The sequence below is a fragment of the Lepidochelys olivacea genome (genome assembly GCF_965140295.1).
Source record: "Lepidochelys olivacea isolate rLepOli2 genome assembly, chromosome: 12".
Classification (NCBI taxonomy): domain Eukaryota; kingdom Metazoa; phylum Chordata; order Testudines; family Cheloniidae; genus Lepidochelys; species Lepidochelys olivacea.
In genome coordinates this window covers 40,341,632-40,355,814 of record NC_140422.1, presented here as the reverse complement: position 1 = coordinate 40,355,814, position 14,183 = coordinate 40,341,632, and the positions used below count along the sequence as shown (strand labels likewise).

General features: G+C 61.1%; 1 protein-coding gene across 2 annotated transcripts; it reads left to right on the top strand.

Moving 5' to 3' along the window:
- Nucleotides 1-1,851: 1,851 nt before the first annotated feature.
- LOC311528785 (B-cadherin-like) lies at nucleotides 1,852-13,845 on the top strand. Of its 2 annotated transcripts, XM_084644206.1 has the most exons (12): nucleotides 1,852-1,916; nucleotides 2,170-2,329; nucleotides 3,440-3,583; nucleotides 4,401-4,550; nucleotides 5,553-5,697; nucleotides 6,470-6,645; nucleotides 7,592-7,720; nucleotides 8,437-8,622; nucleotides 9,550-9,723; nucleotides 11,013-11,155; nucleotides 12,848-12,983; nucleotides 13,617-13,845. In XM_084644206.1, exons 2-12 carry the CDS (start codon nucleotides 2,288-2,290, stop codon nucleotides 13,704-13,706), a joined length of 1,515 nt encoding a protein of 504 aa, XP_084500332.1. In that variant the 5' UTR covers nucleotides 1,852-1,916; nucleotides 2,170-2,287; the 3' UTR covers nucleotides 13,707-13,845. The 2 variants fall into 2 exon arrangements, with proteins under 2 accessions (XP_084500332.1, XP_084500333.1); XM_084644207.1 differs by lacking the exon at nucleotides 1,852-1,916 and having other exon boundaries at nucleotides 2,128-2,329.
- The last annotated feature ends 338 nt before the right edge of the window (nucleotides 13,846-14,183 follow it).

The following is a 14,183-nucleotide window of genomic DNA, read 5'->3' as shown; positions in this document are numbered from 1 at the left end:
CCCTTGATGAGATGGGCAGATGGTCTCTGCTTGGCGCCAGCTGACTCCCTTCCTGAGGGCAGAGCTGGGAGCTGCGTCTGTGAACAGGAGGCCTGTGTTACCCCTGCAGGGAATGGGGCAGAGGAGCCCAAGGGCCAGGCTGTGGCTGACCCTCTCCTGGTGCCCCCAGGGTAAGGTGTACTGGGCATAATTAGGGGGGAGAGCTGTGGGCTGGGGACCTGCTCATACCTGTTACCACCTCTGTAATCTGAGCCAGCAGGAGGGCAGCATTCTCTACCCACAGCAAAGGAACAGGCTAAGTGGGCTGTGGGAATCGTTTACATCCCCTGTGGCTGGTCGCATTGCACAGGCCGTCCCCGCAGCACTAGGAAAGGGTGACGGGCATTAGGGGGCCTTGCTGAGGGCTGCAGCCCATAGAGCCTGGTGACACACCCAGTGTGCTGCCAGGTGCTTAGGGGGCTGGTGTTCCCCAGCACTCCCAGACCCGCCCTGCAATAGGGTCAGCTGCCAGACGTCCCTCAAACCGGGGTGGCCGGTGGCTCCGGCACTGGGGCTCCAGCCAGCTCCCCAAATGCACATTTGCCTGTAGCCCTCTCCAGTGCCAGGCGTCGCGCCCATGAGCAGAGCAGCCCTGCCAGCTGCAGGAGCTGTGCGGGCACCTCCTGCGGCACCGTGTGCAGGCCAGTGGGCAGCGGGCTCCGAAGCCACAGCAGGACCTGACCAAGCTGCCTGGCAGCCCCTGCAGTGGGTGTGTGTGCGGGCACCCTGAGGGTGCCCCGCTGAGAAACGCAGCCCCCCCTTGCCCGACTGAGAAACGTAACCCCCCACGTGCCCCGCTGAGAAACGCAGCCCCCCCGTGCCCGACTGAGAAACGTAACCCCCCCGTGCCCCGCTGAGAAACGTAACCCCCCCCGTGCCCGACTGAGAAATGTAACCCCCCCCGTGCCCCGCTGAGAAACGTAACCCCCCCACGTGCCCCGCTGAGAAACGCAGCCCCCCCACGTGCCCCGCTGAGAAACGCAGCCCCCCCACGTGCCCCACTGCAAAACACAGCTGCCTTGCCAAGTGCCCCGCTGAGAAACGCAGCCCCCCCACACGTGTGCCGGGAAGAGCTGTTGACACGAGGGGTGACAGGGCCTGGGCCCCCTCAAGTGCAGTGAAATGAACAGGGCGCCACAGGGCCCCAGCATTTGGCAAACAGGCCCAGTAACATGCCAGCCACTCCTCTGGGGTGGGGGCCACCCCTCATCCTCTGGGCACTAGGACCAAGGGGGGGCCTTCCTCATCACCTTGGGGGAAAGCTGCAGGGAGGAGCCAGCCAGAGCCTGGAGCAGGGGCAGGATTGGCCAGAGCAGGGACCTTGGAGCACTTGCTGCACCTATGGAAGTCCAGGAGGCAGGGGAGGGGAAGGGGGTGCTGCCCTCCCCCAGCTTAGGGGAGGAGCTACTGGACCCGGGATTGAAATAAGGACTGGGGCCAACTGATGAATGGGAGGGTCAGGAGTGAGGCTCAGAGCTCCAAAAGCAGGATCCAGAGGGGGACACCGAGCAGAGAACCCCGGGCAGCTCCCACTGCTCCTCCCAGGGGTCTGCAGCTGTGAGCAGACTCTGCCCTGGGCTGATCAGCTGCGTGCTCCAGCCTTGCCCCTCCTAGGCAAAGCCACCCTCGAGCGGGCTCGTGCCCCATCGCGTGGGTCACCCTGCCAGCGGACTGTACCCCTTCCCCCACCCTGTGTCTGGCCAGTGTCGCTTGGAAACCTCAGGGCAGGGCCTGGGGACTGCGTCTGCAGCACCTCGCACAACGGCCCTGGGCGCCCGCCGCAATAAACATGCCGGATAATAATTAACTTGGGCTGCCACCCTGCTCCCTCCCAGCTCTTGCTCCAGGCCAGGCTGAGGCTGTTCCCCCAAGCGTGGGTCTGTGTGTGGGGAGGCGGGGATGGGGCCATTCCCCTGGGCTGGGCAGAGGGGATGGATGTATGGGTGGGGGATTCCCCTGGGCTGGGCAGAGGGGATGGAGGTACAGGGTGGGGAGGGGAATCGGGGGCATTCCCCTGGGCTGGGCAGAGGAGATGGAGGTACGGGGGCGGGGGGACGGCTGGGTTGGGCAGGACGAGGCTGCCCCAGAGGCCTGCTGGAGCCTGCAGCACAAACTCTTCCCGAAATCCAGCTCACCACGCAGACTTTGCCCCTGCTGAAGGTCCGGGTGGGGGCATGGGGAAGCCACCCCAGGGCCCAGCCAGCCAGCCAGAGGGAGGCTCTCACTGGGCCAGCAGACAGCCAGAACCATGCACTGCTCCACTCTCAGCCTTCTCTTCCTCCTCACGCAGGTAGGGGATCCCTCGCCCCCAGGGACTGGGGGCGGGGAGGGTCCAACACAGCGAGCGGGGCGGGGGGAAGGGGAGTGCGGATGGCAGAGCGGGCAGTGTCCAGACTCCAGCGGGAGTGCGTGGGTCCCGGGGCGGGCAGGGGGAGCACAGGGCCTGGCGGGGCAGGCAGATCTGGGAGGTGCGAAGAGCCTGCGGGCCCTGGGGGGGGCATGGGATGGGGTGGGTTTGTTGGTGGGGGATGGGGAAGGGGAGCAGACATTGGCAGGGCAGGGGGCAGGGCGTGGGATCAAGGGAAGGTGGCACAGCCCAGGGGGGTCCGTCCCTCTGCCCATGGCTGCCCGACGGCTGCAGCCTGCTCTCAGAGAAGCTGCCCATGCCCTTCCTGAGCCCCACCTGTCCTGGAAGGGGAGGGAGCATTGTACCTAGGGTCAGCTGCTTTGGAAGAGGCCTGTCCTGGCCCCTGGGTGCCGTTGTGGTGGGCTGGGTGCTGCTGCCCATGGTTGTGGGCCGTGGACGACCACGGGGGGGTGTTGGGAACCTGCACTGAACAGGCTGCTGCTGGCAACTCCAGCCCTGCTCCGGAGCGGCCTGTGCCGGGGGCTGGACGTTGCCCTGGCCTCAGTGCGTGCCCAGCCTTGGCTCCTGTGGTATGCTGGGGCATCTGGTTCCAGGACAGGGCTCTGAGCCCCCTCTCATCGAAGGCAGCACCTGGGCTTTCCGGCCAGTTTCCAGGAGCTGCGAAGGAGAGAGCAGCCGCCAAGGGAGCGTAGACTGGTGGGAGCCCCGCAGGGAGCCTGCTGCTCCCGGCCCTGCAGAGCAGCCCCAGGGACACTAACCAGCGTCTCCCACACACTCAGGCTGGCCCCAGCAGCGGGATGCCCAGGCTAGAGCCCTGCACTGGCTCCAGCAGCCCTGATGGGGCATTTCCACATCCAGTCCCAGGATCCCTGGTCGGGATCAGCAGTGAAAACCCTGCAACCCCTCCAGACACCTAGCAACAGGCAGTGGGACAGCACCACTTCCCAGGCAAAACACACCTCCTCCTTTGGCTGTTTGGGGTTCCTGGCGCCTCCCCAGTTCCCTGCCTAGCAGCTGTCTCTGCCCCTGCAGGACTTCCTCCCCTGCCTTCAGGCAGATGGGCTGACGGTCCCAAAGGCCAGCCCTGGCCGGAAGAGGCAGAAGAGGGACTGGGTCATCCCTCCAATCAACTGCCCTGAGAATGAGAGGGGGCCCTTCCCCAAGCTGCTGGCTCAGGTATGGGAGGCCTTTGGCAGTGTGGTGGGTGGTGGCCCAGCACTAGCTGCCTGCCAAGGTGTGTATGGGGAGCTGTGGGGAATTTATACTGCCAAGTTGAGTGCAGCTCCATGTATAATGTGTTATGCAAATCACTAGTGTGCTAATTTGCATAATATAACATAATTTGCGTGTATTATAAACAGCACCTTTAGCAGAATTGTGTGCTGATGGCAAAGGCGTCTGCCCATTTGACAGCTCTGATGTAAGATGCCCTGGTTCTCCTTCAGGGTGGCCGCAAGGCGAGCGTCCTCTCCCCACGTTAACTTGCTGACCTGCCTCACCCTAACTGGGGGAGGGCTTCCTCTGGGGCAACTGGGTAGGGCCTCATTGATGTTTGGGGTGGTAAGTGTCATTTCTCCTCTTCTATGCTCCAGTACATCCCTTTTCAGACCCTGCCCCTTTCTTAACCTTCTATTTATCCCCCACCAGCCCTTACTGCCCCCCACCCGTGTGGCTCAGGCCCCATGTACAATAGTGGCTTTTGGTGGTCCCAACTCAGCCAAAGGTGAGAGATCCCAGCAGAGGCAGCAGGGCTGCTATGGGCGTCCCCCAAGATGCTGGTGCTGCTTGGTGAAAAAGGGGCAGTGTCCAGGAATCTACAAGGGGCAGAAGGGTTTGAGAGGGGAGGGACTTGGGGGGAAGTGAGGCAAGTGGGGAGCAGCCTGGATGGGAGCAGTTCCTTGCAGGTCCTTGACAGACGGGGAGGGGAGCACAGGCTGGGGTGGCTCCGGTGCTCAGAATCCCCCGGCTGACCCGCCCCGTTCTCTGGCACCAGATCAAATCCAACATCCCCACCAAGGTTTTCTACAGCATCACGGGGCAGGGCGCAGACGAGCCCCCTGAGGGCGTCTTCATCATCGAAAGGGAGACGGGGCGGCTAAAGGTGACGAAGCCGCTGGACAGAGAAGACATCAGCAACTACATGGTGAGTCCCTGGGTGCCAAGGATGGAGAAGGGGCATGTTCTCAGGGGCTGATGGAGCTTGGAGGCGGCTGGGACAGGGCCCGAGGCTCCAATGAACTGGGTCTCACTCCGTTTCTTGTACCGCATGGTCCAAAGGGCAGCTGCCCTCTCCTCCCCCGTCACAGTCTCTTCCCCGAGGCCTGGCAGAGTAAAGCCAGAGAGGAGGTGCTGACCCCAGCTGGGCACTGCCTCCTGATCTGTGCCCGGCCCTGGTCACTTGGCCACATCAGCACTTGGCCCTGAGGCCCGGTTCTTTCCCCGAGGTGCTGAGTGCTGCTGAGGGGGCCCAGCACCGGTGAGAATCGGGCCTAGAGCGTGCTGACAGCCTAGCACCGGCTCATTGCCTCAGCAGGGCCCCTGCTGCTTGGAGACGCGCTCAGCATGCACCTCCTGTCTCCGAAAGCTTGGCTGGACGCTTCGTCACAGGCCCGTGGGTCTCTGCTGGGCAGAGCAGGGCTGGCCAGTGGCTCCGTGTCCATTACCGATGTCGGGGTTTGGCCCAGCAGGGAGGAGAAACCATAAATCCACACGGGTCGGGACAGCCCAGACTGGCCCCTCCCTGGGTAACAGGACCTCACTGTCTATAGGCAGCCAGTGATTATCCTCCGAGTGTGGAGGGGAGCTGGATGGACCCTTTGAAGGCTGCTGTCCGAACCCTTGGCTTAGGCTGAGCTGGGCAGAATTCCCCCATGCTGGACCTGTTCCGTGTGGCCTGCATGTGAACTCAAGACCCTGGTGGGGATGGTCAGCCAGCAGCTGGAGTTGGGGAATCGAAGGCAAGTCCCTTCTGGCAAAGCCAGCCAGGCTCGGGCTCCCGTTCTGCAGGGACACATGGAACGCCGTGCACAAGCCAAGCATGGCCGCTGCTTTCAGAGTCATGGCTGGGTTTGGCGGGCGCTGCTGGCTGCTCGTGGCCTCACGGGGTGGCTTGAATGGTGCCTTACACCCCGTGCTGGCTTTGCAGCTCTTTTCCCACGCTGTGTCTGCGAATGGGAAGCCTGTGGAGGACCCCATGGAGTTCATCATCACTGTGAGTGACCAGAATGACAACAAACCCCAGTTCACCCAGAGTGTCTTCACAGGCTTCATAGAAGAAGGAGCCAAGCCAGGTATGTGAGCAGAGCCCCCAACTTGGGGGCTGAGACACACCGGTCATGAGATGTGGCTTTGGAGGGTTCCCTCCAAGGAGAGAGAGAGACAGGGGCTGTTTTAGTGTTGGGTTAATTTTGCTTTGAAGAATTTAAATCCCAGAATAACCCAAAGGGGCTAAAATCTGCCCACTGAGCAGACGCACCTTGTCCAGAGTGCGGGTGGCTGGGCTTGGAGCAGGCTCTCCCTCCCCTTCCAACCCAGCAGTTCCTTCCCCCGATCCTGCAGGAGAGTCAGCATCCTGGGGTTGACCACCTGCCTTGCTACAGAACCCGCGGAGGGGACCAGTTACCTTCGCAGAAGGCTCTGGGGCTGGCAGGGAGCAGGCGCTCCGTGCGCTGATGGGGGCGGTGTGAGAACTGGAAGGGAACAGGGGAGCTAATTTGGTATCAGTAAATGTGGCTCTAAACTGTGCCGTCTGTTTACCTGTGAGATGCTCCTAGGGCTCCAGTCTTTCTATCGCCCCAGTGAGATCGATGGCTCTGGGCCGACGACTCAGCCGGCCCCTGCCCCGAGGCACTTACAATCTTATTCCCTTTTTTTGGTGACTGCAGAGAGGAATCGGCAGACATTAGGGATGGGAAATGCCTGGTGGTTGATCTAGTCACCTTCCCCCGTTCCCCTTGGCGGGCCAGGGCGGGATTGGTCCCGGCAGTGCGTTCTGGAGAATTGTCTCCCGCCTCATTTTGTCCTAGAACGAGAAAATTAGTGTTGCTCTAAACTCGTGCCCAGGTTCCTCCGTGATGCAAGTGACAGCCACAGATGCAGACGACAGTGTAAACTCCTACAATGGGGTCATTGCTTACTCCATCCTGCAGCAGATACCTGAAAAACCCGACCACCAGATGTTCACCATCAACTTTGAGAATGGCATCATCAGTGTGATTGCAGCTGGGCTGGACAGAGAGGTGAGTGCTGCAGCGTTGGGTCGGAGTCAGATCCTAGCTCGGCATAGTTATGTTTGCACAGAGAGGATGGACGGCCCCAGGCTCTGAAGTGCGAGCTCCGCATCGAGACGCATAGACAGTGGCGGGTGTCCGGCGCAATCCGTGTCACGCTGCGGGATGTCTTTGTCGAACTTCTGCTGTCTCCATTTCTCCTGGGTTCTTGTGCCATATTAGACCTTCCCTGCCCGGCCAGCTCTCGGCCTGAGTGAATTGTGCTTGGCAGGGAGGCAGTGCGGGGTTCAACGGGCATCTCTGCAGTGCTAGAAACTGACCCCCCATGGGAGGCCCGATAGTTTGGCCGCGTTTGGTTAATTCAGCTAATTTAAATGCATCAAATCTCAGCCCCACGTTGGGTTTTGTCGAAACATGGTTTTGCTGAGCCTGCACCCAGCAGGAGGGGTTGCCCTGGGAACTCTACTGATCAAGGGAAACCCACTTTCTAACAAATACAAAGTGAAACTGATGTCATTGATTAATTGTCCAAGCCCAGATAGATGTGCAGAAAACCCCCAAGCTGTTCACTGTAGATACTGAAAAGAAAAGTGAATGGTTAAAATGCTCTAGGCTACCAATGTGAAATATTCATTTTCAGTAGAGGGGACAATGACAGCTTGCCTGCTGAATTGTGAAGCAGATTTCCTTACCTGTTACTGCCGGGTTTCAGTGGATGAAACTCCCCCGAGCGGGCACCCGCAGCCAGAGGAGTGGTGTCGCTTGCTAGCTGAGTTCAGGCGCTCACACCTCCTGTCTCGCCTGCTGGCTGCTCTGACCGCAAGGAAACTAATCCTAACAAGTTCCCCCAAGAGGCAGAGAGGCCAGGCCTGGCAAAGCCCATTCCCAGCCAGTATGGCAGCAGGCTGACGTGTCCTCCAGGTGCTAACCCCAAAGTGGCTTTTGTGGCTTGCAGGTGACCCCCAACTACACGCTGATTGTCCAGGCTGCCGACTTAAGAGGCGAAGGATTTACTACCACAGCCACAGCAATGATTGAGGTCACAGACACCAACGACAATGCTCCAGTGTTCGACCCACTCACGGTAACGTAACCTCTGTTCGCACTACCCGGGTCAGGAGCTCCACTCCCAACACAGAGGAGTTGATTAGCTACAGCTGCGCAAAGAGTGAATTAGATGCCTGAGAAAACTGTCAAGTTACTAAACCTCAGATGTGGTGAAGAATCAAAGGGGCAGAACTATTCCATGGGGTTAGAGAATCAAATTCTTCTGTGCCAAAAACATTTGCCTCTAACTGGAAGTTGCCTGAACTTGCTCCCTTTAGGAACACGAGTGAAAGGTAAACGTCACAGCAACCTCACGGAAGTACCGCTAGCCATTGCGGGAGCTGGGGACCTGCTTGCTGTGTGTGTTCGTACCTGAGTGCTGAGAGCCAGACCCTAGCTTGGCATAGCTACATTGAAGCCGGTGGAAATTGCTGATTTCCCCTAGCTGTGGATCCTGGCCCTGGGTGTGTAGTTATGGAATAGCAGCTGCAGGGACAGATGTCTTCTGTCGCTGGAACACTCAGTGCAACTTCCATCCCCCGCCCCCAATGTATGGGGCCCCTTGAGGAGAGTGTAGCAGCTCTGGGTCCACCAGCGCTCCCTGGAAATAGGTGCCGTGATTCTGGCCCAGGAGCTCCAGCTGCGGCTCCCTTTGGAGCCCAGCAGCTGAAGCAGCTGCACTGTGCCCCTGTGTGGAGGGTTGCGGCCAGTCAGAGCGGCACCCTACAGTCCAGCCTGTCCCTTCCATTGCAGTACCAAGCCACGGTGCCCGAGAACGAAGTGGGGGTGCTGGTTGCCAGGCTGAGTGTGTCGGACAGGGACAAGCAGGGCTCTCCGGCCTGGCGGGCGAAGTACAAGATTGAGAGAGGGAACGAAGGGGGCTTTTTCACCATAACCACGGATCCCAACAACAACAACGGGCTCCTGAAAACTTCCCAGGTGAGTTGTGCCCACCCAGCTCTCACGCCTCACCTTGACGTGACTTTGAAAATGCTACGGTCCAGGGGGACGGCTCCTGGGGTCCTCAGCTGCACCGCTTCCCCCTCCTGCATGCACCCGCATTCACCCCAGGAATGTAAACCGGCCCGGCTCAGCCCACCACTGCTCTCAGGCTGCAGGAGCACGATCCCCAGCAGAGGGTGCCCTGGGGAGCTCCCAGTCCTAGTCCCCAGAGCCCTGCTGCGTGCGAGTCCTTCCCCGGGAAGGTACAGCTCTGTCTGGGGGCGCAGGGGCTTTCCCTCAGCCACCCCAGAACCAACTCTACTGAGACTTACTCTTCTGAATCTCTTCCCAGCACTGCTCGGGGGGGCGGGGAGGTGAGTCCGTCTGGTAGGACGGACTCGGGGCTTTAGGTTCCCAAAATTTCTCCCTCCCCCCTCCGGATCTGGTTAGGGGCTGTGGGCCTGCCCATGAGGGGTCAGAGCTTGGTGCGCTACCTCCCACGGGCCCTGTGGGACTGCACTGAAGAGTGGGGAGGGAGCACGGCCAACGGATTAGACCAGGGGACTGAGAGTTGAGCAATCCTGTCACAGAACTTCAGTGCTTCCTTATCCCCGGCAGTGCGGTGGGGATGGTTCTCCCTCCCGGAGAGGGGCCCATGCTGGTGGAGCACTGGGGGGGTCTTGGATGGAAGGCACCCGGGGAAGGGGACAGCGCGCTCAAGGGACCTTCCTGAAGCGAGCCTGGTGATGGGCGGAGTTCCTCTGCCACCGGGTTAACGTGTGTCCTCTCTCCAAGGGCAGGATGAATAGCCTCCCAGCCGTTCACAGCCCTGCTCCCTCCTCTCTGGGAATTCTCCCTGGCGTTAGCAGGGTTTATATTTTGTCTCTCCTGGAAAGCTGACTCCTTCCTTTGCCTCCTTTCCAGGGCCTGGATTTTGAGGTGCAAAGACAGTTCATCCTCAACGTTATCGCAGTGAACGACATTCCCTTCTCCGTGTCTCTCCCAACTTCCACAGCCACCGTTACTGTGAACGTTGAGGATGTGAACGAAGCCCCAGTCTTCGATCCACCTATCAAAAGCCTGAGGCCAGCAGGAGAGGTTGCACTGGGAACTGGGCACAGAATACTGCTCAGGGACCCTGGTCCCGCTTGTTGTGGGAATGGCTGACGGGCGAGCGAGGAGCTAGAGTTACACTTCGGAGGGGAGCCCGTGGAGCACCCAGGCAGGGCTGTGGTAAAGGGGGATGCCCCGATGCCCAGGGAGCTCCGTGCCACAGTGCCCCAGACCAGGGTGTGAGCAGGATGCCTCTTGGCAGTGCAGGCTGCCCGTGGCGTGGGATCCTGCCCCTGCTGTGGGACTGCAACCAGCTCACAGTGACTCCCAGCTGAGCTGGCAGGGCGTGGGGTAGTTCCTGCTGGCACACCCCTATTGCAGTCCCGAGTCCCTCCCCAGGCCCTGCTCCTCGCCGAGGCCCCAAGGTTACTCACTGGCCTCGCTCGCTCAGCAAGCAGAGCCGGGGCCTGGCTCCCAGTGCTAAGCCCTGGTAATATGCTACAGGGAATGGTACCACAGGGAGGGGACTGGAGGGTGGAGTGGGGCAAATGGCCAATGCTCTGCTCTGCCCCGATCCACGTCAGAGCTGCTGGGGCGATGCCCCACGTTCATGAGGTTAGACAACTGCTGGGGGCAGCGGTTCTGCTGTGCGGGCTTCAGAAATCAGGGTTGGGCCCCGCCTCACCCTCCCCCCCCCATCGGCCTGAGCGTGTGCCGGGGGCCCCGCCTCACCCTCCCCCCCCCATCGGCCTGAGCGTGCGCCGGGGGCCCCGCCTCACCCTCCCCCCCCCATCGGCCTGAGCGTGCGCCGGGGGCCCCGCCTCCCCCCCCATCGGCCTGAGCGTGAGCCGGGGGCCTGCCTCACCCCTCCCCCATCGGCCTGAGCGTGAGCCGGGGGCCCCACCTCCCCCCTCCCATCGGCCTGAGCGTGCGCTGGGGCCCCGCCGCACCCCCCCTACACTGCTACAGGGGGTTTCCATCAGGGTCAGACTCGGATTTCCACGCCCCGAGCGATGGCAGCTGGGCGGATGGAGGCATTGTCCCACTGCCCTCCCTGCCTGTACAGAGGGTGAGGGGGTCCGGTCAGCAGAGCCAGGGTGCGCAGGGCGGGTGGAGTTTCCCAGCCTGGAGCACCATCGCGATGGAGTGTAGAGCAGGCTCCGGTGCCCTGTGCTCCGCTCTCCGATCCCTCCCCGTTTACCGGCGCGCGCCAAGAGAGACGCTGTTCCCCTGCTGCACGCCCCAGTGTGCGCCCCGTGGGGCGGGGGAGTGGCTGCGGTGCTTCGGGGGCCCGGCCTGAGGGGCCCCGCTTTGCTCATTAACTTGTGTCCCAGGCCAGAAACGTGCCCGAGGCCCCTAGCACCTCCCTGACCATCCACGTGTTGAACACTCTGACGGGCCAGCCCGCAACAGGCCTGGCAACCCACCTGTCCTGGCTCCAAGGCCCCGGGCTGCAATGGAGGGAGCTGATGACGAGGTAGGTGCGGGGAGGCAGATGGGCTGCCCCTGGAAGGGAAAGGCCACCTGTCACGGAGTCCCTGGGCGATGCTCTGGAAGGGCTCCCCATGAAGCCAGGCAGGACTCTGGGGAAGTCTCCTCTCTGGGAGCAGCCTGTCTGCAGGGCACACAGCTTCCACCTTCCTGGGCCTGACCTTGGAGCATTCAGCATCCTCTGCCCCTCCATGCGCTTCCCACAGCGTGTCCGCTCAGGCGGAGTCCTGGGGAAGCCAGAGGGTCCTGCCCCCCAACTTCACAGTCAGACAGGACTCTCAGCCAGCCAGGAAAACAGAGGTTTATTAGACGACAGGAACATGGTCTAACACAGAGCTTGCAGGTGCAGAGAACAGGACCCCTCAGCTGGGTCCATTTTGGGGGGCAGTGAGCCAGACAACCAGACAACCTTCACTCCATGTCTCCAACCAGCCCCAAACTGAAACTCCCTCCAGCCCCTCCTCCTCTGGGCTTTGTTCCTTTCCAGGGCCAGGAGGTCACCGGATTCCTTTGTTCTCCAACCTTTACCTCTCACGTTGCAGGGGGAAGGGCCCAGTCCATCAGTTGCCAGGAAACAGGGTTTTGGCCATTCTCTGTGTCCAGACCCCTGCACCCACCTGCCCTCTAGGGCTCTGCAATGATCATACACCCTTACCCCACCACCTAGATACTTAAGAACTGCCTAGGGGAAACTGAGGCACCCCCACACTATTCAGAGGAAACATTAAGAACCGTCCCGCTTCGTCACACCACCCCACAACCCCCCTAAGTGCAAAGACCTGGGGGTCGGGGGGTGGTGGCTGAGCTAAAGCCTGGGGGCAGGACAGGAAAGCGTTTTTCCACTTCCTCAGGCTTCCCTCCCCTACCTCACACCTGAGTCTGATCCCAGCCCACAACAGAACAGTTACCTGAGCCCTTCAACCCCCCTCCCCGCGCCCCCCCGTCCATCAGGCTGCACCTGCCCAGCCCAGCCACCAGGGAGAAGGTGGCCCCGGGGGGTGCAGGCTGCGGGATGGGTTCTGGCAGAGTGGGCTGGGGCCTGCAGCAGGCACAAGTTCCATCTCCCCCCGCCAGCCAGCGTACTGGCACAGACCCAGCCAATGCATAGCCATTTCCCCTGGTGCTCCCTTCCTTGGGTTTGGGAGTCTCTTCCCCTCTGGTTGTGGGGTGGGGGGGATTACTCCCTTCTGGTCTCTGGCCTGGCAGCTGCCTCACTGCTCCGCTGGGCCCCCACTCCGCACTCACCTGGCATCATGGGGATGCACTCCAGTGGGGCACTGCCATCCGCTCTGGCTCAGCCTTCCTGGGGTGCAGGCCAGACTGCAGAGGACAGATCCTACGCTCTGACGTGACCCAGAACAGTTCAATCTCCCCATCAACTCCCAGGGTGGTGATGTGCACGCAGCATGAGGTGATGCTGGCCAAAAACCGTCTCCTGGAGTCCCTGGGGGCAGCTTCTGCCGTCTGGAAGGACCTCCCTGCCTGCCCCATCCCCAGGCGCTCTCCCCTGCTGTCACGCCTCTCCTTGCTGTGCCTTCTGCTTCCTGCTCTGCTCATGAGGACCATGCGGGGAGCACGTCATCCCAACAGCTGCGCCTGGCTCCCAGCAGGGAGGCTCCAGGGGACTAAGGAGGGAGCCATGGACAGCTTCAGTTTGATACACTTGTTTTGATTTCAGCCCTACCAACGTGGATGGGTGCTGCCTGCTCTTCCCGGCTCCTGAGCAGGTGAAGGCTGGCACATACAAGCTGCATTTCGACACTGGGGCTTACTGGCAGCGGCTGGGGTACACTAGCTTCTACCCCTGTGTGGAGGTAAATCTACTAACCGGGAGCATGCCTGGGCCCAATTCCTCTCTCACCTGGGTTAAAGCAGGAGCGAGGAGAATCAGCCCTGTCTACAAAGCCCTGTCTGCTAGCACATAAGACCCAGGGGGCAGTGAGCACAGGGAGTGTCTGAAGCCCAGGACGTGGGTTGCTCTGTGACTGCCTCTCCAGAATCTTCTGCTAAGTCAGGGGAAGTTACCACAGACGCTACAAATGCACTGGAGCCCAAGGCTCACATTCGTTGATACTCCACCGTAAACTCTGCCTTGGGGCGGAGCAGGGCAGCAGCTCCAGTCTGACAGCAGCGTACAGGAGCAGACTCTGGCCCCATCTCCCTGCTCCCCAGCCATGGCCTTTGCCATCTCAGAGTGACTAGGCCTCAGTGCAGCACAGATGCACTTTACATGGCTGATCTGCAGCTCTGTCCCCAGCAAACCGCAGCAGCCCTGGAGCTGCTCAGTGTCAACGGGAAAGGGTTGCATTTCCTCCCGCCCTGGCGCTGCTCCGACATTGCCTTAGGGACCGTCTGCAGACAGATCAAACTGCTGTGGGGCTGAGGCTCTCCCCAGCCAGCACATGCTTTGTCACACACGTAACCGGCTTCTCCCTTGTCTCTGCCAGGTTGTCTTCACAGTCACAGAGCAAACCCGGAAGCTGCACATCCCTCTGCTGATCAGTCCCTTCTCCTATACCACCTACAAGGGGAGCTAGAGCACAAGGGAGAGCAGGTCGGCATGGCACAGGGACTACCCCCTGCCGGCCTGGCCTTGGCTCCAGAGACGGGCTGGAGGAAGTGACGCGAGGGAGGGCTCAGGATGGGCTGTGCTATTAAAGGGTTCTTGCAGCAGCACTTGCCTTAGCCTGATGTACTTAGCCGCTCGTTAGCGAGCTCTGTGGATCCGAGTGGTAAAACAGCCATGGAGATGGATAGCTCTGCTCTAGGAAGGGCAGCGTGGCTCTGCTGCTCAGGGGCCCAGTTCTCCCTGCTGGTGAGCGCAGTCCCTCCAGAGCCAGCAGGGCTCATCCCTCTTCCTGAGGCCGAGAGCTGTTGGCATATGGAGGAGACCCATGCAGGCCTCTGGGTTCCAGTCCCTGCCCAGCTGGGAGGCCTATGGGTGCAGGTCTGGCTGAGAACAGGCTGCATGTGGATGCCATGGGTGTGGGTCTGGAGTGGTGACACTCCTCTGC

Excerpts from the sequence above, each read along its gene's own strand:
- LOC311528785 (XM_084644206.1), top strand. The coding sequence starts at position 2,288 with ATGCACTGCTCCACTCTCAGCCTTCTCTTCCTCCTCACGCAG. Across the intron at positions 9,724-11,012 it reads GCCTGAGGCCAGCAGGAGAG|GCCAGAAACGTGCCCGAGGC; the intron begins GTTGCACTGGGA and ends CTTGTGTCCCAG. Across the intron at positions 11,156-12,847 it reads TGGAGGGAGCTGATGACGAG|CCCTACCAACGTGGATGGGT; the intron begins GTAGGTGCGGGG and ends TTTTGATTTCAG.